This window comes from Drosophila sulfurigaster, unplaced genomic scaffold (assembly GCF_023558435.1).
Source record: "Drosophila sulfurigaster albostrigata strain 15112-1811.04 unplaced genomic scaffold, ASM2355843v2 ctg42_pilon, whole genome shotgun sequence".
Taxonomy (NCBI): domain Eukaryota; kingdom Metazoa; phylum Arthropoda; class Insecta; order Diptera; family Drosophilidae; genus Drosophila; species Drosophila sulfurigaster.
Genome location: NW_026909713.1, coordinates 52,881 through 80,787, shown reverse-complemented (window position 1 = coordinate 80,787; position 27,907 = coordinate 52,881). Strand labels below are relative to the sequence as shown.

The window sequence follows — 27,907 nt, the reverse complement described above, 5'->3', positions numbered from 1 at the left end:
CTATTTATCAGCCCACCCTCGTACAATATTTTAGTTGTTTGCATATCACTAATTCACAATTGGCTGCCTATTGTGAAATTAACAATTTGTGAAAAATAAAAATGTCGTGACAAACCATTCAGGACGCTGCACACTGGGCCGGATTGCCTATTTGGTGGCATAAAGTCCAAAATTTTATGGAAGAAAATCTTAATTTTTATTTTATATATTTAAACCAGATACCCTAGATAGAAAGTATCAATAAATATTTTTGTTAAAAATGCAACCTTGCAATTTTTATAGATATATAAAGTCAGGTGAATGAACAGCTGATTGTTGTTACAAAATTGGTGGGAAACTTTTGGTGACTTTGTGCACTTGGCAAATCCCAACGAAAGAAAAATTTTATACTTTGTAAAATGGATATTGATGTTGGAGGTATGTATGTAAATTAAGAATAATAAACACAGTTTGTGTGACAAAAGTGTTCGTCTTCTGTATTTCTGTGTATTTCTGCGGTGTGTTATGTATATTAATCAATAGTAGACACTTTATATTAAATTTTAATAACAGTCCGGTTTGCGGCTTTTCCGATGCTTTCATTTTTAAGATGTGCTTGAGTTCTGTCATGTCACGTTGCTGGACGTGTGAATCGACAGCGGGCTCTACTCTTCCGCGCTGGCTAAATTTATATTTGGTCAAATAGATAAAAAAATAAAAACAAATTAAAATAAAATATCACGTATACGTCATGATGTCTATATAGGCAGTTAGAGTAGGCGTGGTCAAACTTATTTTAAAGTTTGCTTAATTATTTAGAGTGGTCTATTATTGAAGTATGCCAAGTTTCAGCTCGATAAATGCAATATTCGATTTAATACTGTAAATAAAACAAGTAAGAAAGCTACAGTCGAGTGTACTCGACTGTGAGATACCCATTTCGAATATAAGAAATATATTTTGTATTTTTTACTGCAAAAATACTAATAATATACCAAGTGATATATTTGGTATATTAATATTGTACCGCATTCAAAATATACCATATACGGCACCATATACCAGATTGTCAGCCAAAGCAACTAAGACCCCTAGTAAGTAGACGTTTTTGCACATACAAAAATATTTCTTTAATAATTTCGATAATTTTTAAATAATTAAATAATTAAAACACTTCCTACCTTCTCCTTGTGCCCTCCGGCAGCACGCTGAAGTCGAGCACACTCGACTGTAACTTTCTTGCTTTGATTGCCGATACGGAAAAGGTCGAATTAAAAACGGCTTTAGCGCGAATGCCTCATCACCAATAAGAACATGTGGAGAAGGCATATTTTACATGGTAGATTTTGTTACTTTCGAATTTCACTCCCATGTTGGAATATCCACACAAAGAAACTTGTAATCTGGTCCTACAAGGGCCATTAGTACCAAAAAGAATTTGTTTAAATAGCACCAGTAAGTCGATCCGGATTTCTTTGGTTGGTTGCTTCGCCAACTTCCGTTACAATGCTATCAACTGTAGCTGTGTCCAATTGTACTAAAACTGTCTCCAGTTGCAAGGAATCTGTGAAATTAAAATTAATTATTTTTTATATTTTTAGATGATGGAATGAAAAAAAAATGGAAAAATTTAAGAGACTCCTTTGCAAAATACATGAAGACAACAAACAGTTCAGGGCAATCAGTTCATAAAACATGGATTTGGGCCAAACAAATGGAAAGTTTTCGTTCATTTATTTCGGCGTCGAATGTGAATGAACCATGTGAAGGATCTGAACCAGCTGAAGCACTTTCATTGACGGATGACGAGAGCAATGATAGGTCTACCCCAAAAGCCTCGTCCTCCGTTGAGGATATAAATAAATATATCAAAACAAAGGAGCCAGACGATATCGATATTTTATTTATGGCGCATGCCCAAACAATAAAAAAATTTAGTCTGAGGAGACAGGCGCAAATCAAATTCAAAATAGCAAAACTGATTATGGAGGAAGAAATGGCGATTCTTGAGAAAAATTCACCCAGTTACTCCACCAATAGCCTTCCATCACAATTTACATTTGATAACAACACTACTTCAAATATAAATTTTAGCTCAGGTGATTTAAATGCCACATATACATTTCCAGCGCTCTGTTGGCTCAGTTTAGAGGCAATAAGACCGAGTTTTGGCGTCGATTGATAACTGTAGACGAAACTTGGATTCATCATTATACGCCCGAAACAAAAATCCAATCTAAACAGTGGATTGAAAAGGGGGAATCGGTCCCAAAAAAACCTTAAGCTGTGTATTCGGCTGGGAAAGTAATGGCGAGTGTTTTTTGGGACAGCCATGGAATTATTTTTATCGACTATCTTGAAAATGGAAAAACTATAACAGGAGCATACTACGCATCATTATTGGACAAGCTAAAGGAACAAATTTCGAAAAATCGGCCACATTTGCAAAAAAAGAAAGTCTTGTTCCACCAAGACAACGCACCATCTCACACCTCAACAGTCGCCATGGCGAAAATCCACGAATTGCGGTTCGAACTGCTTGACCATCCACCTTACTCACCGGATCTAGCACCAAGCGACTTTTTTTTGTTTCCTCAACTTAAAACTGCACTCGGCGGACAGAGATTTTCGTCAAATGAGGAGGCAATCTCTTTCGTGAAAACGTATTCTCCTATTTTGCAGACAAAGTCGCCAAGTACTATTTGAAGAAGTGTGTGAGAATGTGCATCAAGATAGCTCCGCAACTTTAGCGTCACATATCGAGAAAAAAAAAACCTCTGAAAAAAAGTACGATAACCTCAGGCCAGCTGACAGTGTGGTCGCGATCGCAAGTTATCGATAGCGACAAAGCTGGGCGTGTGACCGTGTCATACGCGCAGCCACACTGTTCTTGGTTTCCTCTAGAGATTGTCACCCTGCCCTTTTTAGTGCTTTTTGCTATTCCGCCTTTGGTTCTATGTTCGAATTTTCTCAAGCACATGCAAAAAGTATATTTTCAAGTGTCAAATAAAAAATTGTGAAAAAGTCACAATCTCTTACAAAATTAAAGTGAAAGTGGTTTTTATTTACTTGGAAGACGCCCCCCTACAAACATTTGGTCCTTCGAGCCGGATTTCTGGATTTTAGCTCGACCCCAGCAACAGCATTGGTTGTTTTTTTTTCTCAAGATAAGTAATACAATTTTTCCATCATACATTTTGTGCAAGTGTCGTGTTCGCGCCATATTATTTTTTTCCTTGTACCTTATAACTATATATGTGACACAGCATATATGTGTATAAGTACATAAGCGTTCTATCGGCATTTTCTTAGCCATCTTTTCTACTTTGTGTATACTTTGCACAGTATATATATATATATATATATATCCTTATATGTATATGTATGTGTAAGTATCTATACAGTTTAAAAGAGTTCGCTAATATTTTCCGATTTGGCCGCGGTTTTGTGTACTTTGCTATTTCTTTTTCTGTCGTATCGCGTTTTGTCTGCTTTTCAACACAGTCCTGTGTATGCAATCTCTCTTGATGCTTGAATATATTATATAATATCAATATATGAGGAACGTAAACTTCCATACACGACACTTACACACATATACACTCCGTATATGTTCCATACATACTGAAGTTATATTCTCAAGTCCAGTGTTACCCATATAATATATATATATATTATCACATACATATATGTACGTATACTGCTTCACATACATATACACTCCGTATATGTTCCTCATATATTGATATTATATAATATATTCAAGTTCATTGTTGCATATATAATATATATAGTAATATATCTATCTCCAGAATAATTTCTCGTACGTGACAAACACTCATAATTATTTCCCTATCTTCCAAATTCTTTCCCACAAATCATATTATAAACATAAACACTTGTCGCGACGGCACCGACTGTCACAAACAAAAAGATCCTATTACATTGGCGATCGTGCCACTTCCAAAAATCCAAAGTCCATTAAAATTTTCCGTATGCAACTTGAGGACTCAGCATTACTGCACTAACACCAACACAAAACATCACATGTATGTTAGCTTTAAGTCGTAATAAGAACCTTCATGTTAAAGCTCAGCATATTGTGAGTTTAGTTTTTAAAGACACTTTCCTCACTCAAGACGCGTAGCCCGCGAGATTACAAATAAAAATAAAGTAGTCTATTAAGTAAACAAAAAATAAATCCTTGTGTTTTTATTTTTTTTTACTGTTCGTGCACCGCGAACATATAATTGGCGCAGCCGGTAGGATACGTCGTACTAGTTACTGAATCAACAAAGTAGTCGTGAACCGCTAGAAGGACTTTAACATTGTCCTGGGAGAACGCGTCCTAGTTGTGAACTAGACAAAACGTATCCGCGAAAAAACATCTACGTGCGTGAGTGCGTTATTAAAACGGTAATACAAAAAACCTTGTAAAAAATCCGTCATAATAAAAAACTCAAAAAACCCGAACCACGTGTGCAAATCAAATAACAATTCAAAAATGGCAACCGAATTAACAGAAGCACACTTAAACCAGTGTCTAAATCAAATCAAACACGTGCCAGCGTTTGATAACGGAGCAGAAAATTTGTCGGCATTTATAAAGAGAATAGATTTTATTCTGTCTCTATACCCAACAAATGATGTACGCCAAAGCAGCGTAATCTTCGGTGCTATTGAACGACAACTGGATTGAGAAGCCTTGCGTTCAGCACAGATTACACAATCCAACAACTGGATATCGCAGACACCTTATGAGGAGCTACTAAGAAGACTATACAATACCAACTGGAATGGAAGCCTACGTAAGTTCGTAGAAGAGCTCGAGAGAAAATCCTATATTGTTAGCAATAAGTTAGCACTAGACAATGACGTTAGCACAACAATAATTTATAAAAATGCTCTAAAAATTACCACAAAAAATGTAATAACTAGAAAACTACCAGACAGATTATACATGACCTTAGCAAGGCATGATATAACTTCAATAAGCAAGCTAAAAGCCGTTGCTCAAACAGAAGGTATTTATGAGTCTTATGAGACTCAGAATAACCATAAAAGTGAAAACAATAGTCGTAGGAATCAAAATAAATCTTACGCAAACTACTCAAACAATTCTCATTCAGATGATTCGTCCAATTCAAAACCACAAACTAATTACTCAAATTCAAATCAGAATAATCAAAATCTTCACCAAGAATTCAATAAAAAACTAAAAGAAGCTCAAACACAAAACCCTTATAACTATTCAAGGACACCTCAACAAGCCGTGGGCCTAACCCACCGGTAAAAAGACAAAGAGAAAGCCAAAGTGGCCAGTTCAAAATGGAGCAAGGTGAAAATTTTCATCAAAGTGCCTCGGAACTAAATGCAGAGCAAACACACCATACATAAGAATCAAAATGAATGAAGTGAACCTAAAATGTATCATTGATACAGGTTCCTCAATAAACCTTCTAAAACAAAATACTTTCAGTTTTCCAATTTATAAAAATCCAATCAATGTTCAAACAATTAATGGCACTACCGAATTATCAGAAAGTATACTTTTTGGTCCCAGCAGACTTTGTTCTACAAAACAAAAATCTTACATTCATAATTTCTCTGAAAATTATGATATGCTATTAGGAAGAGAATACTTAAAAGCCAGTAAATCCCAAATTGATTACGAAAATGGCACAGTTACATTAGGAGAATATAAATTTACATTTCAAAACGAGGAAGAAAATTCTGAAGAAACTTACACAGAAGATGGTGCAAATCCACCCTTGACCGAAGATAGGCCATTCAACTTCGCAATCGAAGATGAATTAAAAGAATGTAATGAGTTCAGACTCGAACATCTTAACATAGAAGAGGTTGAAAAATTAAAAAAGGTTTTACATGAATTTCGCGATATTCAGTACCGGGAAGGTGAAAATTTGACTTTCACTAGTACGATTAAGCATTCAATTCAAACGAAACACGAAGACCCATTATATAAAAGACCCTATAAATACCCACAGGCTTACGATCAAGAGGTCAATAAACAAATTAACGAAATGATAGACCAGGGCATAATTAAGAAATCAAAGTCCCCTTACTGTTCACCCATCTGGATTGTTCCAAAGAAAATGGACGCTTCAGGAAAGCAAAAATTCCGGTTAGTCATTGACTACCGAAACCTCAATGAAATAACCATTGACGACAAATTCCCCATACCAAATATGGATGAGATCCTAGACAAGTTAGGCAAATGCCAATACTTCACTACGATCGATCTTGCAAAGGGTTTCCATCAAATCCAAATGGACCCCGATTCAATTGCAAAAACTGCCTTTTCAACCAAGCATGGTCACTACGAATTTACTCGTATGCCCTTTGGGCTTAAAAATGCTCCAGCGACTTTCCAGCGCTGTATGAATAACCTACTTGAAGATTTGATCTTCAAGGATTGTCTAGTTTACTTAGATGATATTATTATCTACTCCACTTCATTGGAAGAGCACATATCATCCATTTCGAAAGTCTTCTCAAAACTTCGGGAAGCAAATTTGAAATTACAATTAGACAAATGCGAATTCATGAAGAAGGAAACTGATTTCCTCGGGCATGTAATCACCACGCAAGGTATAAAACCAAATCCAAACAAAATTAAGGCAATTGTTGAATTCCCAATACCAAAGACACCAAAAGAAATCAAATCATTCCTAGGTTTATGCGGATTTTATCGCAAATTTATACCCAATTTCGCAAGTATTGCAAAACCCATGACAACAAAGTTGAAGAAAAACGCCACCATAAACATAAAAGATCCCACTTATGTGTCAGCATTTGAAAAATTCAAAGTTTTAATAACGTCCGATCCGATACTAGTTTATCCTAATTTCGAGAAACCATTCTCATTGACTACAGATGCTAGCAACTTCGCTATAGGCGCCGTTCTATCACAGGAACACAAACCCATTTGCTATGCAAGTCGAACTTTAAACGAACACGAATCAAACTATTCAGCTATAGAGAAAGAACTATTAGCTATCGTGTGGGCAACCAAATATTTCCGTTCTTACTTATTCGGTAGAAAATTCCAGATCTTAAGTGATCACAAGCCACTAGTTTGGCTCAGTAACATTAAAGAACCAAACATGAAATTACAAAGATGGAAAATCCGATTAAACGAATACGATTATCAAATCAAGTATTTACCAGGAAAGGAAAATAACGTAGCAGATGCACTTTCACGTATAAAAATAGAAGAGAATTTCTTAGGAGAAGATGCAATTAGCACAGGAGCAACTATACATAGTGCTCAAGAGGACAGTCAATATCACATACTAATAACCGAAAGACCTTTAAACTACTTTAACAGGCAAATAGAATTCATAAAAAAGTGACGATAATAAAGTTGAAACAACTCACTATTTTCATAAACTTAACATTAAAATTTCTTACAAGGAAGTGACTAACCAATATGCCAAAGATATGATAAAGGAATATCTTTGCTCGAAAAATAGTGTTGTCTATTTTCATGACGAAACAGATTTTCCAATTTTTCAAAGAGCCTATTTAGAAATAATAAGCCCAAGTAATATAACTAAAGTAATGAAAACAAGCTTAAAATTAATTGACTTACAAACCTTTGCAGAGTTTAAAGAATTAATTTTAAAAACACATAAAAAGTTGTTACATCCAGGTATAGAAAAAACAATAAATTGGTTTAAGGAAAAATATTATTACCCTGATTACCAGAAGCTAATACAAAATCTAATTAATGAATGTGAAATTTGCAACATAGCCAAGACCGAACATAGAGATACAAAACTCACGTTTGAGATAACACCCGAAGTACTTAATGTTAGGGATAAATATGTTATAGATTTTTATATGATAGATAAGAAACAATTTCTTTCTTGTATAGATGTTTATTCCAAATTCACAACATTAGTTGAAGTTCAAAGTAGAGATTGGTTAGAAGCTAAAAGAGCTTTACTAAAAGTTTTTAATTAAATGGGAAAACCCATAGAAATAAAAGCAGACAAAGACTCAGCATTCATCAGTGCAGCTTTGCAAATTTGGTTACAAGAAGAAGGCATAAAAATTAACATAACAACAAGTAAAACAGGAATATCAGATATAGAAAGGTTTCATAAAACTATAAATGAAAAGTTAAGAATAATATGAAGCGACGATAATATAGAGAATAAAATTACAAAGTTCGAAACAATATTATATACTTATAATCATAAAACAAAACATAAGGCAACTAATAGAACTCCAGCAGATATTTTTATTTATGCAGGAACCCCTGAATATAACTCACAAGAGAATAAAGTAAATCAAATAAATAACCTCAATAAAAACAGAAGTGATTTTGAAGTAGATACACGATTTAGACAAGCCCCATTGGTTAAATCAAAAACCACAAATCCTTTCAAAAAGATAGGTAACATTAAAAAGCTCGATGAAAAACATTACGAAGAAACGAATAGAGGTAGAAAAGTTACACATTATAGATCGAAGTTTAAAAAGAAGAAAGTAATTAACAAAAGTAAATATGTTAATGTTAAATGTTACTTATATTGTCAATTATTTGCACAACCGTAACCGCTCAACAAGTCGAAGTAAATCCCATTCAAAATGATCAAGGATTCATCCTATTTGAGTCAGGAACAATTAATTTACCAATATCCTTCGAACATCATTGCTTAACTATAAACGTAACACAAATAGAGAACTCTTTTGATTTATTATTAACTCAAAGCCATATCTTTAACAAGTACCCCCAAATAAAATATTTAATGAATAAATTAGAAAAGCAAATGGCAGGTATCAGAATAACAAGTCGTACTAAACGAGGTTTATTCGATTTCATAGGATCATCACTTAAATTCCTTTTTGGCACATTAGATGAAGAAGATAAGAAACAATTTGAAAACCTAATTAACATAATTGCCCATAATTCAATTCAGGCAAATAATCTTAATGATTTTATAAATACATTTAATCAAGGTATTAATATTATAAATAATCAAAGTAAAATTTTGGAAGAAGAAAAACAATTAAATTAATTAATTTTTAACATTGAACATTTTACCGAATATATAGAAGATATCGAACTAAGCTGTAGCATGCGTACATATGTAAATACATACATACATATAAATAAGGCTGCAACACTTTGTTGTTATGCCAACAATGTTTACATAAGCAGCGACTTTGTCGTTAACGCTAAGTGCCTTCTGCACATAATCAAGTGCATTCGATATATGATCCGCACTTGATAACAGCGACCGCCCAAATGGCTAAGTCAGCGTTCTCACGCTTGACCGTCGCTATGTATTCATATGCGCGCATAACTCTCTCTCCACATATATACTTATTGTTACGTTATACAGTGGATCGCAGCTTATTTCGTGCAGTTGCAAACTAAAAGTTTAAACCTCCACTGCTCCTAAACCATCAAAGATATTTCAAAAATTTTAACGCAATTTTTTAACTTATAGTAATAACATCTTTAATAAACTAAAACAAACTTCATATTTATCAAACTTACAGAATAATGGAAGAAAAACAAAAATATAAAAACTTTTCACGCCGCAGCTTATTTCGTGCACTTCAAAATTTTTATCTCTACATTCTAAAATTAACTTAATATTTTGTGTGGCCTCCCCTCTGCTTTACGACAGCATTCAGACGGTTTTCCATTGAGGACACCAATTTTTTGGTCGTTTCGACGGGAATTTTTGCCATTCTTCAACCAAAGCAGATTTTAGATCGTTTTGTTCGAAATCTGTCGTTTCCGAATAGCGAGTCAAAATTTGCCATAGATTTTCTATTACATTTAAGTCCGGTGATTGTGCTGGTGTTCGCACAACGTGTGGACACTTCCAGATGAGCCAGGTCTTCACAATTCCAGACGTATGCTTCGGGTCGTTGTCCTGGTAGAACCGAAAACGATCGCGTATGCCCAGTTTCTCGGCACTTTGGAGAAGGTTTTCCTTCAATATTGACAGATATTGTTTGGCGTCCATTATGCTGTCAATAAAAACTAGGTTTCCGACTCCAGAGGCCGACATACAGGCCCAAACCATAACGTGACCCCCGCCATGCTTAACCGTTGGTTTTAGGTGTTTGGGGTCTAGCTCGGTATTTGGTCTCCGCCACACATATTGACGCCCATCCGAACCAAAAATGTTAAATTTTGATTCATCTGCAAAGATGACGTCGTCCCAAAAGGAAATCGGATGGAGTAGATGTTCCGCGAATTTGAAGCGGTAGTCCCGATTTTTCTGGTTTATAAATGGTTTTTTTCGAGCTACCCGACCATTAAAGTTGTTTTCGTGGAGGATCCGGCGCACTGTATCCGGGCTACACTTCTTGCCCGTTTCGTCCTCTATCTCCACAGCCAATTTTGGAGCCGATAGCTTCGGATTTTGTTTAATTTTTCTTACTATGCGACGCTCCTCCTTCCCGCTAAAAATTTTATTTGGTGCATTTCGACCTTTATTTTCCACCCGATTTTCACGAACAAAGCGTTGAATTATATATTGTACAGTGCTAGAGCTTAGATTAACCATCTCCGCAATAGCACGCTGGCTGTTCCCATTTTTAAAATGTTTGAGAACTAATTCTCGTTGTTGAATAGTTGTTCGAGGTGCCATGTTTTGTAATTCTCCAAAAGTTTCGTTTTTCATGTGACCAAGTCAAAATACTCATTAGATACTTTAATATAAATACCAAAAATACCAAATCTGGCGTGAAAACCTAATATTATGGTCAAAAAGTTAGAATTTCGTCTATATAAAATGTCTGCACGAAATAAGCTGCGGCATAAAAAGCCCAAAATTTTTTTGTATCTCAATTTTTATTTTTGTAATTAAGAAAATTTTTCTTATTAATTTCAAATCTACAAATTCTGCTTTACCAACCTTCATTTAAATTTTTGAAATATCTTTGATGGTTTAGAGCAGTGAAGGTTCAAACTTTCAGTTTGCGACTGCACGAAATAAGCTGCGATCCACTGTATATATAATATATAAAACGGCTGCTCTGCCGCTGCGCCGACAGCTAGCATGCCTTAGCTTTAGAATACAATGAGACATTCGAATAAAGACACTGAACTGGAAAAGTCATATCTTTTAATTCTACATGGCGACCGTGACATGCTCGAACTTAAGAAAAGCCGATTAGTGATTAGTGCCAATGTTACACTGATTGTAAAACGATGTTAAACACGTAACTAACAACACAATTAACTGCAAAGTGAACAGTGAGAATCTACAACTACAAGACTCCAATGATTATAAAGAACAACTTACAGAAAAAGCCAATTAAAGTCTACAAATGAAAACAGAAAACAGAACGTCTTAATTTGCTTCACATGCCGTTCAAGTTGTCTTTGTTACAAATAAAATGCTCTCGCAAAATATTCATTGTATAAGAATATGCGTGTGTGCATAGCGCAATACATGCACAGGATATAATGTGTATATACACTAAAATACAAATTATATTGTGCAACTAAACAGAGAACAAACAAAAAAAAAGTACACTAAACAAAGAATGAAAAGTGCCAAGTGAGAAGTACAATACATACATAACAAAAGTTAACAAAACTATGGTGTGCACATCCGCACACTATAGCAACGTAGGAGTAGCAGACGAGCTACGGAACCAAAATTAATCAACAAGTGTAACAAACAAAACTATGGTGTGCACATCCGCACACTATAGCAACGTAGGAGTAGCGGACGAGCTACAGAATCAAAATTAATCAGCAAGTGCGAGTGGCAGTCCGCCCCTTGTACCATCGAGGGATAACCAGGGAAAATATTTAAAAAGTGCGAATGACAGTCCGTCATTTGCGCCATCGATGGAACACATAAAGAAGAAAAATTAAGCAACAAGTGCGAGTGGCAGTCCGCCCCTTGTGCCATCGAGGGAAAATCTGAAGATACATTCCGGCAGCGCAACCAAGTGCGCCCAACAAAATACTAGAAATTACTTAATTTTAATTTGCACTGCGATGCAAAAATAGCTATAGATAACAATTGTACAAACCAGGCAGTTTCTAGCTGCGGGTTTTCTCTTTTTTTTAAAAGGTAGGGAAGTATGTACCAAAAAAAAAAGGGCAAATCATTTTTTTTTTAAATAAAAATATTATAAATGCCTAAGAATAATAATAAGAAAAACAAAAGAGGAGGTCAAAAGAACTTCCTCAATCTAAAAATTAAAAAATTAAATAAGAAATTGTACAACCCAGGAACTGAAACAGTTTCCTGGGAAGAAAATGTGGCTCTAAGACAAGAATTAGAGGCCACATATAGGGAATTAGAGGCATATAAGAATAAGAAAGACATAATAGAAGCCAGAAAGCCAAAATGCCCAGCAGATTGTAAGGGTGCTTTCGACAATCCTGGCTGTGAGTATACATGCAAATACACATGTGGCAAAGATAAAAACTAAAATAAAAATAATAATAACAATAATTCTCGAAATAAAAAAAGGTTTTCAATTCAGTAAATGATATAAAAAACTATACTTTTCAAAATTTATTTTTTTTGTTGATCTCTGACAGCATAACGAATGTTAAAAAACAAAATAGAAGCAGTCAGAGAATCAAGTATAATACCCCAAAAGGGCCCAGGGATCTATCAGTTAGCAATTAAAGCTAAATATTCACCCAAAATGGGTTTAGACGTTAAGACAGTGGATTCCACTGCTAACGTTATCAATAAGGTAGAGCCACAAACAGTGGATTTGGATTTAATTAACATTCTGTTAATTATAATAACCATTGTGATGTGCGCAAATTGTTTCTTTAAGCTGTATAAATTGCACAATAAGTGCTTAAAAAAGAAATATATGAGCCAGGCAAATGACCTGGACAAAATATAAATATTATACAGGAAATACAGCGAAAACAAAGAGAAACATTATATATATATATGAAATATAAGATCAGAATAGAAAATAATATCGCATAACATTATGAGTAAATTAGCAAAAAGGAGTTTAAAGAACGTCTTGTTAAGAGACCCAGATTTAATCAAAAGAGTTAATTTCATCGTGTCATATAGTCCCACGTATATATGTAATTTCGAAAGTATATATATAAGGACATATGACCTAGATTTCTCCCCATTTATTGGCCTATCTAATAAAGAAAAGGCTCAATTATTAAAGTTAATACCTGGCATAGAAATTATGACGGTATTTAACGAGAAATCTGAGGAAATTAACTACGAGGTATTCAAATACTAAACCTCGTATAGGAACCACTTACTAGCCCATATTATGGAATGGTCAGAACTTTCTGAACGAATCCATAATATAAAAATCAGATTTGAAAAAGCATACAAATGCTTAACTCAGAATAGACCAACTCACAGAGACACAGTAGATAGACACGCAATAACCCTAATCGACTGCTTTAATGAAGCACGAATATTAATCTATAATCATAAAGACGTATTAACCGATCAACATTGGTCAGAAACGTCAAGGTTATTGACAAGATTAAGAAATAATCTCCAAAGTATAAAGGAGAAACATAATCTTAATCTAACTGTGCCGTCTATTCTGAATACACCAGTAAAATTTGAGGCTAGTACAGAGGAAGATATACAAGTCCAAGAACAAGACTTGGCAAATCTTACCATCCCAGCCATTCTAATGTCAACTGTAGATTCTGATTCTGATACACATTCAAGTGTAATAGAAATCAAAACAGTCACAATGGCACAATCCAATATCGAATTCATTAATACAGCATCAAAGCTTATACCATTTTTCGATGGTAAAGCGGAAAACTTAACAAGTTTTCTTGATGCGTTAAACATTGTCGATGCAATAAAAGGCGAACACGAACAATTAGCTGTGTCAATGATAAAGACCAAGCTAAAAGGTGTTGCCAGAAATTTAGTCGGAAATGAAACAACTATATCAGAAATCATTTCCGGACTACAGAGCAATGTCAAAGGCGAAACTGTAGAAGTATTATCAGCTAAACTGATGAATCTACAGCAACGCAACAAAACTGCTAACCAATACACAGCAGAGGTTGAGCAGATGACAAAAGCTTTAGAAAGTGCGTACATAACGGACGGCCTACCACTTGCGTTAGCCAGAAGTTATTCTACACAGTCTGCAGTTAAGGCAATGACAAAGAATTGCGCAATTGATAAGGTAAAACTTATCATGCAGGCTGGCACCTTCAACACCATGAATGAAGCTGTATCGAAATTTGTAAACAGTTGCACAGAAGCAACTGGACAGCAAAATACAGTCCTTTATTTTAGAAATTCTTCACAGCGTGGTGGAAACCGTGGACGTGGAGGATTCAGAGGAAACTCGCGTAGTCGTAATTACAATTACAACAACTACAACGGTTCCAATTATAACAATAATGGACGAGGCCAAAATAGAGGACACTCTAGAGGCCGTGGCAACTCGAATAGTGGCCACAATAACAACAAGTCAAACTCTAATGTGAGGGTTGCTCAGAGTAATTCGGGAAACCCTCACCCTTCAGATATTCAAAGCCAATAAATGGCACCATAAAAGCATCAACCTTGATCTGAGTATTTTTGTAAAATTAATAATCAAAAACAGGTAAAAAACTTACGCTGTTAATAGACACTGGTGCAGATATATCTATATTGAAAGAAAATATAGATATATTCGATAATGTAAACAAAGAGGTCACTACCCACATATCGGGTATAGGCGAAGGAACAATAATTTCAAAAGGCTTAGCCTTCGTAGAACTCCAAACATCAAATTACATAGTTCCTCATGACTTTCATTTAGTCGATAAAAATTTCCCAATACCTAGTGATGGCATACTAGGCATAGATTTTATAAAAGAATACAATTGCCAAATAGATTTCAACGAAAGTGGCGACTCCCTATTTCTTCGTCCAAATAACTTAAATTATCCGATTAGACTGGAAATATTCCATACTTGTGTCAATAATGCCACAGTACTTCCAGCTCGGTCCGAAGTCGTCCGTAAAATACAAATTCCTTCAATTACTAATCACATCTTGATACCAAATCAAGAAATTGAAGAAGGAATTTATATCGCAAACACCTTGTCCGATCATAATCATACTTATGTCCGAATTTTAAACACGACAAACTCCAATAGAATCGTTAATTTAAATAAAATCACATATGAAAAATTAAACGATTACGAAATATTAAAGAACTCTAACGAAGATAGAAGCAATTTAGTCATGAAACAGTTAATCAAAAATTTTCCATCATTGTTCAAAAGCCAATTAAAAGACCTTTGCATCAGATATACAGATATATTCGGACTAGAAACCGAATCAATTACTACAAATAATTTTTATAAACAGAGACTTAGAATAAAGGATGATGAGCCCATATATATTAAGAATTATAGAAGTCCTCATAGCCAAGTACAAGAAATACAAGCCCAAGTACAAAAATTAATAAATGATAAAATAGTTGAACCTTCAGTGTCAGAATACAATAGCCCTCTACTTTTAATCCCGAAGAAATCTCTTCCGGGCTCAGAAAATAAAAAATGGCGATTAGTAATTGACTATCGTCAAATCAATAAAAAGCTATTGTCTGATAAATTTCCACTACCTAGGATAGATGATATTCTAGATCAACTAGGTAAGGCAAAGTACTTTTCATGTCTTGACTTAATGTCAGGATTTCATCAAATTGAACTTGAAAAAAGTTCAAGAAACATAACGTCATTTTCAACGAGCAATGGCTCATATCGCTTCACGCGATTACCTTTCGGCTTAAAAATAGCCCCAAACTCATTCCAAAGAATGATGACAATAGCATTCTCTGGTTTACAACCATCCCAAGCATTCCTTTATATGGATGATCTAATAGTAATAGGTTGTTCTGAGAAACATATGGTCAAAAATTTAACTGATGTTTTTGACAAATGTAGAGAATACAATCTAAAGCTACATCCAGAAAAATGTTCATTTTTCATGCATGAAGTCACATTTTTGGGACACAAGTGCACTGATAAAGGAATCTTGCCAGATGATAAAAAATATGAGGCCATTAAAACTATCCTGTCCCACATGACGCGGATAGTGCAAGACGCTTCGTTGCATTTTGCAACTATTATCGACGTTTTATTAAAAACTTTGCTGATTATTCACGTCACATAACAAGATTATGTAAAAAAGGCGTACAATTTGAATGTCAGAATGCTTTCGATCATTTAAAAAAGGCATTGATGCATCCAACCTTGTTACAATATCCAGATTTCACTAAGGAATTCTGTATAATAACAGATGCAAGTAAGCAAGCGTGTGGAGCGGTTTTAACTCAAAACCAAAACGGACTCCAACTTCCCATTGCATACGCATCAAGATCCTTTACCAAAGGAGAAAGTAACAAGAGTACTACTGAACAAGAGGTAGCAGCTATTCACTGGGCGATAACTCATTTTCGACCATATATTTATGGTAATCATTTCACAGTAAGAACGGATCATAGACCTCTTACGTACCTATTCTCAATGATCAATCCGAGTTCTAAACTCACTCGTATGAGGCTTGAATTAGAGGAATATAATTTTACGGTTGAATATCTGAAGGGCAAAGACAATCATGTAGCGGATGCGTTATCAAGAATAACCATCCAAGACTTTAAAGACATACAAAACAAAATCCTGAAAGTCACTACCAGGTACCAAAGTAGACAGAATTTCTGCGCAGAAAATGAAAAAGTAGAATTGCCAAGGCAATCTACAGAAAAGCTTCTCAGCCCAACGTATACAACGTCATAAACAATGACGAAATACGAAAAGTAGTGACCTTGCATATAAAAGATTCGCTATGTTTCTTTAAACATGGTAAGAAAATTATTGCAAGAATAGATATTGGTGACATATATACAAATGGAAATATTGATTTAGGTCAACTATTTCCAAGGCTCGAGAAAGAAGCCGGTATATTACAAATAAGCCAATTAAAAATAGCACCGTGGGAAAATATCTTTGAGAAAATTTCAATAGATAATTTCAAAATAATGGGCAATGAAAAATTGAATACATTGAGAGTAGCGCTACTCAACCCGGTGACTACAATAAATACAAATAAAGAGAAAGAAGCTATACTGTCTACACTACATGACGATCCAATACAAGGAGGTCACACAGGCATTACAAAAACCTTGGCCAAGGTCAAAAGACATTATTACTGGAAAGGTATGACTCGTGATATAACACGGCACATCCAGAAATGTCAAAAATGCCAAAAATCAAAAACAGTTAAACATAATAAGACCCCGCTAACCATTACTGAAACACCAGTACAAGCTTTTGACAGAGTTATAGTGGATACAATTGGTCCATTACCAAAGTCAGAGCATGGAAATGAGTATGCAGTCACGCTTATATGTGACTTGACTAAATATTTAGTAGCTATACCAGTTGCAAACAAAAGTGCAACAACAATAGCAAAAAGCAATATTTGAATCTTTTATTCTCAAATACGGTCCAATGAAGACGTTCATTTCGGACATGGGAACGGAATATAAGAATTCAATTATAAATGACTTATGCAAATACTTAAAGATTAATAATATAACATCTACTGCACACCACCACCAGACCGTTGGAACAGTCGAAAGAAGTCACAGAACTTTTTATGAGTACATACGATCTTACATATCGGTTGATAAAACTGATTGGGACGTATGGCTTCAATATTTTGTCTTCTGTTTCAACACGACCCCCTCTATGGCACATACTTATTGTCCATATGAGCTAGTATACGGTAAAACAAGTAATTTGCCAAAACATTTTAATAGCATAGATAGTGTAGAAGCACTATATAATATAGATGACTATGCTAAGGAGAGTAAGTATAGATTAAAAGTAGCCTATAAAAGAGCTAGAGTTATGTTAGAAGCAAATAAGAATAGAAATAAACTACTATACGATCATAAAGTAAGGGATATAGATATGTCAGTAGGTGACAAAGTTTTGTTAAAAAACGAGACAGGTCATAAGTTAGATCCTAAATATACAGGTCCGTATATAGTAACGGAAATAGGACATAGAGATAACATAGTAATAACAAATAATAAAAATAAGAAACAAACAGTTCATAAGGATAGAATAAAAATCTTCATTTCATAAATTGCACTTAGTACTTAGTATGGCCATACAAAGACACACATACATAAGTAATACAATAGACATATATTTTATCTTTTTAATCAATTTAATTTTCTTTGTTGAAAAAAAAAAAAAAACTTTTTTAAATTTTATAGAATTTTTAATAATTGAATTGAAAACTTTAACATAACCAAAATAATATAAAACGAGAAATCTTTTATTTTCAAATATTATTTTTATTTCAAAAAAAAAAAAAAAATACTAATAAAAATAACTAATTATGCTATTATTAATTATTCCTAAAATAAAACAAAAAAAACACAAAAAAATATAGTATTTAATTAATACCTAAAATAACTACATAAATTACGTTATTTTTTAAAAAGAGGGAGATGTAGCATGCGTACATATGTAAATACATACATACATATAAATAAGGCTGCAACACTTTGTTGTTATGCCAACAATGTTTACATAAGCAGCGACTTTGTCGTTAACGCTTGTGCCTTCTGCACATAATCAAGTGCATTCGATATATGATCCGCACTTGATAACAGCGACCGCCCAAATGGCTAAGTCAGCGTTCTCACGCTTGACCGTCGCTATGTATTCATATGCGCGCATAACTCTCTCCACATATATACTTATTGTTACGTTATATATATAATATATAAAACGGCTGCTCTGCCGCTGCGCCGACAGCGAGCATGCCTTAGCTTTAGAATACAATGAGACATTCGAATAAAGACACTGAACTGGAAAAGTCATATCTTTTAATTCTACAAAGCCTACAATTAACTCGCTTAGGAATATTTAATCCAAAATTACTTAAACACGATCAAATAGATCACATTAATCACGAAAAATTGATGAATATTAAAACTTCTGGTTGGTTCAGTACACTTACAAATGAAATTTTCATCATGTCCCACATTCCATTGAGTAATCTTGAAACTAAAACTTTCCAAGTAATCCCATACCCAGATAAGAATGGACAAATCATCAATGAAAATGTTGAAGGAAAATTTTATCTACATAATAACTTTGTTTCAAATTCAATTTCTAAAAAGATTATAAATGACCAATGCATAAATAATATAATAAATCATGAAACTCCAGTTTGCACTTTTAATAAATATCGTAAACAAGAATTTATACAAATAGTAGAGCCGAATATCATAATAACCTGGAACTTAACCAGAACCAAACTAAATCAGAATTGTAATGATTTAGATATGTACATCGAAAAAGATAAAATAATAAAAATATTTAATTGTACTATTGAATTAAAAAATGTTAAAATTTCAAATAGAGCACAGCAATTTACAACCATTATGTTCACAGAGTACAATGTAACTAAAATAGAACCACTATCACACATTGAAATAAAAGAAATGATTTTGTATAACAATAGAGAGAACAATAATTATAAATATCCAATAATTATAATTGTACTAATATTAATCCTCATTGTTATATACAACTTAGTGAATAAGAAAATTAAAACACTATTCAACATAATAACACAAAAATTTGTAAGAACACATGACATAGACATAAGTGCTAATGCTGAAACCGATAATATTGAAATTCCAGTCCGACTTATGTACCCTGAACTAAACGCTTGAGGACAAGCTAATCTCTATAGGTTGGGGGAGTAATATATCCATCTCCAGAATAATTTCTCGTACGTGACAAACACTCATAATTATTCCCCTATCTTCCAAATTCTTTCCCACAAATCATATCATAAACATAAAGACTTGTCGCGACGGCACCGACTGTCACAAACAAAAAGATCCTATTACATTGGCGATCGTGCCACTTCCAAAAATCCAAAGTCCATTAAAATTTTCCGTTTGCAACTTGAGGACTCAGCATTACTGCACTAACACCAACACAAAACATCACATGTATGTTAGCTTTAAGTCGTAATAAGAACCTTCATGTTAAAGCTCAGCATATTGTGAGTTTAGTTTTTAAAGACACTTTCCTCACTCAAGACGCGTAGCCCGCGAGCTTACAAATAAAAATAAAGTAGTCTATTAAGTAAACAAAAAATAAATCCTTGTGTTTTTATTTTTTTTTACTGTTCGTGCACCGCGAACATATAATTATATATATATTATATTATACATACACTTCCGTACACGTTACATATACACTCCGTATATGCTCCTTATACATTGAGATTATATATACCAATCCGTTATTACACATACATATATATATTATCCATTTCCGTATATGTATATAAACAGCAGCAATCACACCGAGTAATAAAGATTCACGCTGCTGTTTGTGTTTTATGCAAACAATTTTGTTTTTTCCAACAGCGACTTTTTTTTCCTCCTCGTCTGTTTTCTTGTGTCGGCTTGCTCACTATCCTGTGACAGCCGAAGTTCCTCTCCGTTTTTTTTGTGCTTGCTTTCGGCTGTCCGCTTTATCGTGAGTCTTTGTTGAGAAAATGACTCTAGAGTGACTGCCGAAGCATAGTATGTCCAAGAGCCAAAAAAACGAAAAGGACTCAAAACATTCGCTAAAGCTTCCGACCACAGCTCGTCGCATGTCGTCCGCTTCGCCCGCTCCTTCGGGGTCCAAATCCGCCACCCCTACCGCTCAACTCCGAGTAAAAGTCGATCGTCCGTCGCCGTCTGCTTCTGCAAAGACTCCGCCGTTGCGTACATCTTCGACTGCTCCACGTAGTCAGGCAACTACCCGTTCCGTCCAAGCTAAACTTAGCGAAACCCGTGCGATGGTTCTCAGCAACTTCGTCAGTGTCTCCGACAGACAGGTGCACTTTGAGAGTCGGGTCAGAGGGCCTGCAGCCGAAGAAGACAATGTACACACGTACGAGATCCGTCGTGACCGGCTGCAAGCCCTCTGGGACAGTGTCGAAGCCGCCTATTCCACATGCGCTGATGCACTGCATCGAGACGGCGACAATGAAGGCACACAGGCCATGGAGGCGAAATACGATCACTGCTATGCAGTGTATGAGCGGTGTCTCGCCCGTGTTAAGGGGCAAATTACCCAAGTTTCCGGGTCCAGCAGGAGTGAAGCATCCGCTCCTCCTGTATACTCCAGTGGCTGCCGGCTCCCTCCTCTGCTTGTCCAAACTCCCCAAGCTCACACTCTCGTTGTGGGAACAATCTTTGGTGGACAAAGCGAAAATTCCCGCATAGCAGGATATGAGCACGTTCCTCAATGAGCGCTATCGTACGCTCGAAGCGATTGAGGACGAAGCGATTGAGGACTGCCAACCCACAGAACGCGACTGCAGGACCATCCCGTCCGCAGAATTCCACGCGGGTCAACTCCTTTGAGGCCCGAGTCACTCCGAAAGGCAAATCGTGTGACTTGTGCTCAAAGGAGAATCACCCTGTCCGGGTGTGTCCGCGTTTTTTGCAAATGTCGGTCAATGAGAGAATGACCTACATCAAACAGAAAAGTCTCTGTTTGAACTGTTTCGCAAGAGGTCACCAACTCCAAGAGTGTACGAGTGCGTACAATTGCTTTACATGCAAAGGTCGGCACAACACTCTTCTTCATCGGGGCGACAGTGCCCACAATGGTGCCTCTTCATTTTCCAATATACAGTCCGCTCCGAATCCAACGGCAACAAATGTGCAAAATTTCTTTGCCAATAATGTTCAGAATGTCCTTCTCGGCACGGCGGTCATCAATGTATGGCACTTGGGCACTACATACACCGCACGTGCGCTAATTGATTCCGGGTCCGAGGCGACCTCCATTTCTGAGCGTCTGTTCCAACGCATTAAGTTGCCTTTCCAGTCCGTGCGAGCCCAAGTATCCGGGCTAAATCACGCAGTTGCGGCTCAATTGGTTCTCCGAAGAAGCCGAGGCTCCATATCGAGACTTCGGCATTCGTAATTCCACAGTTGGCAGGCAAACTGCCCTCCTTCGATATGCCGCGAACTTTCCTAAGGGATCTACCAGCGATAGAACAGGCAGATCCACACTTCAACAAGAGCGCTCAGATTGATATTCTAATTGGCGCGGATATCCTTCCGTCGGTCATCTTGAGCGGCTCCCGGCCAAACATTTGTGGCTCACTCCTTGGGCAGGAAACCGTGTTTGGCTGGACTCTCACCGGCCCCGTTTCCCAGAATGTGTCGACAACTGTTTCTGCGTTTTCGACAAGAGTCGCTCTCTAAGCAGACGAACAGCTCGACAGCCTACTTTCCAAATTTTGGGAGGTGGAGGATATTCCAGCGAAGCTGATAAAGGAGTCAGACTTCGTTTGCGAAGAAAACTTCGTTAAGACTATGTACTTCTCGTAGCAAATGTGGCAGATATCGGGTGACTCTTCCACTCCGGAAGCTCGATAGCATTGAACTGGGTCATTCCAGATCTATAGCGCTGGCTCAATTCCTCAAGAACGAGAATCTTTTGTCAAGAAACGATTCTATAAAGGAACAGTACAATGCCGTTCTCCAGGAGTACGTGGACTTGGGTCATATGACACCCATATCGCCTCAGGCGATTGTCACGACTCCTAATTTCTACCTGCCTCACCACGCCGTGTTCAAACCAGATAGCACTACAACGACGATGCGGGTCGTTTTCAACGCATCTTGTCCATCCTCAAATGGCAAGAGTCTGAATGATATCCTTCATTCAGGGCCCATTCTCCGATCGGATCTCACGTTGCAGATCCTCAGATAGCGATACTATCGATATGTGTTCAATGCGGACATAACGAAGATGTATCGCCAAATCCTCATGGACTCGAAGCACACACCGTTCCAACGAATTCTGTTCCGTACGTCGGACGGTGTGATCCGTGACTTCGAGTTGAACACAGCTGTGCACAGTGACATTCGGTGTCAACTGTGCGCCTTTCCTGGCTCTACGAGTCCTCCAGCAACTTGCTGAAGACATACGCTTGGAGTATCCTCTCGCAAGCCGAGTCATCTCCAACAACATGTACGTGGACGACGTCCTGGAGGGGACACACACGAAAGAAGGGGCCATCCGGACCATTGCGGGAGTGTGTGAAGCCCTGACAGCGCTGGATTCCCGTTGAGGAAGTGGACGTCGAACCGTAAGAGCGTGCTGAAGGACATTCCAAAGGACCATCTACTTCGAGAAGATTTCCTCGAACTCGAAGACTCCGGTACGGCGAAAACACTGGGCATCAGGTGGTAAGCTCACGATGACGAGTTCTTCTTCATACCACCAGAAGTTGCCCATCAGGACTCCTACACGAAGAGGGAAGTGCTTTCGCAAATCGCTACGCTTTTCGACCCAGCCGGGTGGCTGGCCCCTTTCGTTATCCGAGCCAAGATCTTCATGCAGGAGATCTGGCTGAGGACGCTCGAATGGGACGAGCATTTACCCACGGATCTTTTCCTCCAATGGAAGGAGTACCTCCAGAGCTATCTTGCTCTGGGAAAGATCCGGATTCCAAAATAGGTCCAATTCCAGACACGAGTGAAGCTCCAGTACCACGGATTCTGTGATGCGTCAGAAAGGGCGTATGGAGCGGCGATCTATGTCCGTGTGGAGACGGCAAACAAGGTTTCCACACATCTCCTCACTGCGAAGACAATAGTGGCTCCTGTCAAGTCTCTCTCAGTGCCACGTTTGGAGCTTTGTGGCGCAGTCCTGTTGGCTGAGTTATCTGCAGCCCTCCTCCTGAATCTGCCAGCAGAAAGTTTCCAGACTTTCTTTTGGACTGATTCAACAATTGTTCTCGCCTGGTTGAACAAGCCACCCTGCAGATGGACAACCTTTGTGGCCAATCGTGTGGCCAAAATTGTCCAAGCCAGCGACGCCAAGAACTGGTCGCATGTGCGATCCGAGCACAAACCGGCAGATCTTGCAAGCCGAGGTGTCCTGCCACAAGAATTGATGCGTAATCCTTTGTGGTGGCATGAACCAGAGTGGCTTCATCTCCCGTCGGATCAATGGCCAACATCTCCAAGTCCCATTCCGGAGACTCTGCTGGAGCAGAGGATTAAGTGCAACGTCGTTAAGTTACCTCCTACTCCTGACTTCCTGAATAAGTTCTCTGAGTTTGGCAAGGCACTGCGCACGTCTGCCTATGTTCTCAGATTCATCGATAGAAATCGGAAGTTGGCAGTTCCAAGCTCTACCGTGGTCCAAGCGGATGAGCTGTCACGGATCCAAGAGCGGCTAATCGTCATGGCTCAACGACAAACTTTTCAACAAGAATACCACTGCAGTCCAAGCAGCAGGTTCCTTCCTCAAGTTCAATCCGAAACTTGAACCCTTTCCTCGATGGCAAGGGTATTCTACGGGCCTGTAGGCGTCTGAGGGCGTCCCACTCGCTGCGTTATGATGAGAGTCATCCAATCATCCTCTCGTATTCCTCGTCATTTGCACGACTACTGGTTCGTTTCACCCATCGTATATCCTTACATGGGGGTAACCAAGTCGTCATGCGGCTGATCCGTTCCAGATTCTGGATTCCAAAATTGAAAGTCCTCGTCAAATCCACCATCAACTCTTGCAAGGTTTGCGTGATCTACAAGAAGAGACTGCAGACCCAAATGGGGGACTTGCCCAAGGAAAGGAGGTCCTACTCGAGACCTTCCACGCACACTGGAGTCGACTTCGCCGGCCCATTCAAAATAAAAAATTACACTGGCCGAGCCTGCCTCATCACCAAAGGGTATGTCTACGTCTTCGTGTGCTTCAGAACGAAAGCGATCCACTTGGAGGCAACATCGGATCTCACGACGGAGAAATTCCTGGCCGCATTCTCTCGTTTCATCGCACGGCGCGGGTGTCCATACCAGATGTACTCGGACAACGGGAAAACCTTCGTTGGAGCTGACAAGGTGATCTTCTTGGAAGCGACGAGGGAGTGCATCATCGCACAACACGCCCACAAGAGCCTATCCTGGCACTTCAACCCGCCGGGCGCCCCGCATATGGGTGGTTTATGGGAAGCCGGCGTGAAGAGTTTCAAGGCACTCTTTACAAGGCGACCTCCACCGGGAAGTATACGTTCGAAGAGTTATCCAATCTTCTCGCTAAGATCGAAGCCTGCCTGAATTCGAGGCCGATTTCCCTATGTCCGAGGACCCTTCGGACTTACTAGCGCTCACTCCTGGCCATTTCCTCGTAGGTGGCCCACTTATTTCGGTGTTGGATCCACCAATTAACCAAACGGCCACCTCCATCCTCAATCGGTGGCAGCGACTGAAGGCTCTTCACCAACAATTTTGTTTCCGTTGGAAAGATGAGTACCTGAAGGAGCTGCACAAACGGACGAAATGGCAATCCTCTACACGGAACCTTCGGATCGGTGACATGGTCGTCATAAAAGAAGACAACCTCCCCTCGAACGAGTGGCGCCTAGGACGGGTGCTGACGACGTGTCCAGGCACCGATGCCAAGGTCCGAGTTGTAGATGTGCTCACGGCGCGGAGTACTATCCGAAAACCCGTTGCCAAACTCATTCTACTCCCGATGGACAGCAAGACTGACCCCTCCACGTCAGAAGGACGAAACCCCTCTTATTCCGTACTCCCATTCGTCATCCTGTGTTGTCCTATGCTGTCCTGTTCCGTGTGTCATTGACAATGCAAAGAGGCTACTACAATAATCATTTGTTTTTTGTTTCATTCCATGTAGTATGCCATCACATCCAGCCGCCAGGACCGCCCCGCTGGCACCCACTCGTTCCGGTGTCGCGTGTGCCGTGGGATTCACCCACTCCGGAAGTGTCAGCGATTCCTGAGGCTGACAGCGGACGAGTACTGCTCTAACTGTTTGGCCCACCAACACTCCGGGCAATCCTGCCGCAGCGCGGGAAGGTGCAGGGTGTGTCCTGGGGACCACCACACGCTGCTGCACTTCAAGGAGGCACGCAGCGCTCGCCCCAATCGTCAGCGACGAGGCGATGACCAACCGGACTCCACCAGGTCCCGAACCGCAACACGGCCACGGTCCCGAACCGCAACACGGCCACGGTCCCGAACCCCAACACGGCCACGTTTGCGAACTCCCGCTCGCCGTCTCCCCATCGACCGGCCTCGCCTACGCCCGAGGGAGCTTTTCCGACGTCGCTCGCATCCTTGATGCAGGACAAGGCTGTGAGCATCAACGGCCAATATCCTAATCGACACCGGATGTAAGACATTCGAGATGCGAGCGCTGATCGACCCGTGCACGGCGACCAGCCGTATCAGCGCATTATTGGCAACGGCCTACCGGCTATCCGTCACCCGCGTTGGTACGGAAGGCGTCTGCACGGCGATCATCCGCTCGCGGACATCCGAGTTCCGTCGAAGGATGATGCTGCAGGTGGACTCTCAACTCTGCTGCCGCACCCCCCTCCGACCCTTCGATGGCGAAAACTTGGAGCAGTTCCGCAGGATTACGCTCGCCGACGAACGCTGGTTCCAGCCATCGATGGTGTCCCTAGTGCTTGGCACTGATGTGTATCCTCACATCATTCAACCTGGCCTCCTGCCGAGCACCAACGGTTTGCCAATGGCCCAGAATTCCACCTTGGGTTGGATTCTGTCCGGTCCATTTGGACAATGATACCGTTTGCAACTCATTGCAAGGGGGGGGAGGATGTTGATGCCAGATGACTGCAGGTGTGACCACTCAGGCCAGCTGACAGTGTGGTCGCGATCGCAAGTTATCGATAGCGACAAAGCTGGTATGACCATGTCATACGCGCAGCCACACTGTTCTTGGTTTCCTCTAGAGATGGTCACCCTGCCCTTTTTAGTGCTTTTTGCTATTCCGCCTATGTTTCGATGTTCGAATTTTCTCAAGCACATGCAAAAAGTATATTTTCAAGTGTCAAATAAAAAGTTGTGAAAAAGTCACAATCTCCTACAAAATTAAAGTGAAATTGGTTTTCTTGGAAGACGCCCCCCTACAAACAGTGTTAAATAACACCATTTGGACTCTGGCGGACTTCAAATACTTGCAGAAAATAACTAAATGAAACAAATATTACTATAATTTAAAATTACATTTAAATACTCTATTTACATATATATTGCTTTGTTTTAATAAATAAATATACGCAATTTTATATTCTTATTTAAATCGTAATTTTGCAGTTTACTTGACCACTGTTAGTGGCAAAACGTTATGTTAACGCTATCATCAAATTATTCTTCATATTTGCAGAACTTGTAGGCCATGTCGCGCTATTTCATTCTATTCGAATCAAATAGATAAATATTTTGCTTTTTGTTTTATTCAAATCGGTTAAGCCGTTTTCGGGAAAATTCAATTTTTGTGATTATTGCCAAACTAATATTACCATGGTGGCAACACACCCTTTATGAACTTGGTGGCAACTCTGGAACATAACGGAATAGTGCTGTATGTTCTACTAAACAACAAGTTCTGCACAAGTGATTTATAAAGTTAAAAGTTTATAAAGTGAGAGTAAACAAAATATTGAAAATGCCACCTAAATTGATGTCCACCAAATCGTAAGTACATACAGTATATATGTATAATATGTACATCCGGTGCGCACTTTAAGTGCAGTAGCATACATACATATATGTATATACATATATGCATGTATATATATGAATATGCAGTGGCGATTTTGTGACAATGCAGCGGCCATTCCGGGAAAATATAAATTGATTGGAAAAGTGTGTGTTCAAAGTGAATAATATTGTTTTAAATTTTCAATGTCATAAATATATATTCGAAGTGTTAAAGTATTGTAAATATATATACACATATACATATGTATATATAGATATAAAATTATTATTATTCACTTTGCAACACATTTTTTCTCAATGTCTGAAAAGTCCCTGTACTTAAAGCGTCCCT

The 27,907-nt window shown here is 38.2% G+C and overlaps 1 protein-coding gene across 1 annotated transcript; it reads left to right on the top strand.

Annotated features, from left to right (window-relative positions):
- Nucleotides 1-23,472: 23,472 nt before the first annotated feature.
- LOC133849923 (uncharacterized) lies at nt 23,473-25,826 on the top strand. The gene is made up of 5 exons (XM_062285935.1): nt 23,473-23,481; nt 23,543-24,234; nt 24,291-25,084; nt 25,185-25,581; nt 25,721-25,826. Exons 1-5 carry the CDS (start codon nt 23,473-23,475, stop codon nt 25,824-25,826), a joined length of 1,998 nt encoding a protein of 665 aa, XP_062141919.1.
- The last annotated feature ends 2,081 nt before the right edge of the window (nt 25,827-27,907 follow it).

Coding starts and splice junctions, on each gene's coding strand:
- LOC133849923 (XM_062285935.1), top strand. Junction 24,235..24,290: donor GTGGTCCAAGCGGATGAGCT/GTCACGGATCCA, acceptor CTTTTCAACAAG/AATACCACTGCAGTCCAAGC. Junction 25,582..25,720: donor AGCAAGACTGACCCCTCCAC/GTCAGAAGGACG, acceptor CATTCCATGTAG/TATGCCATCACATCCAGCCG.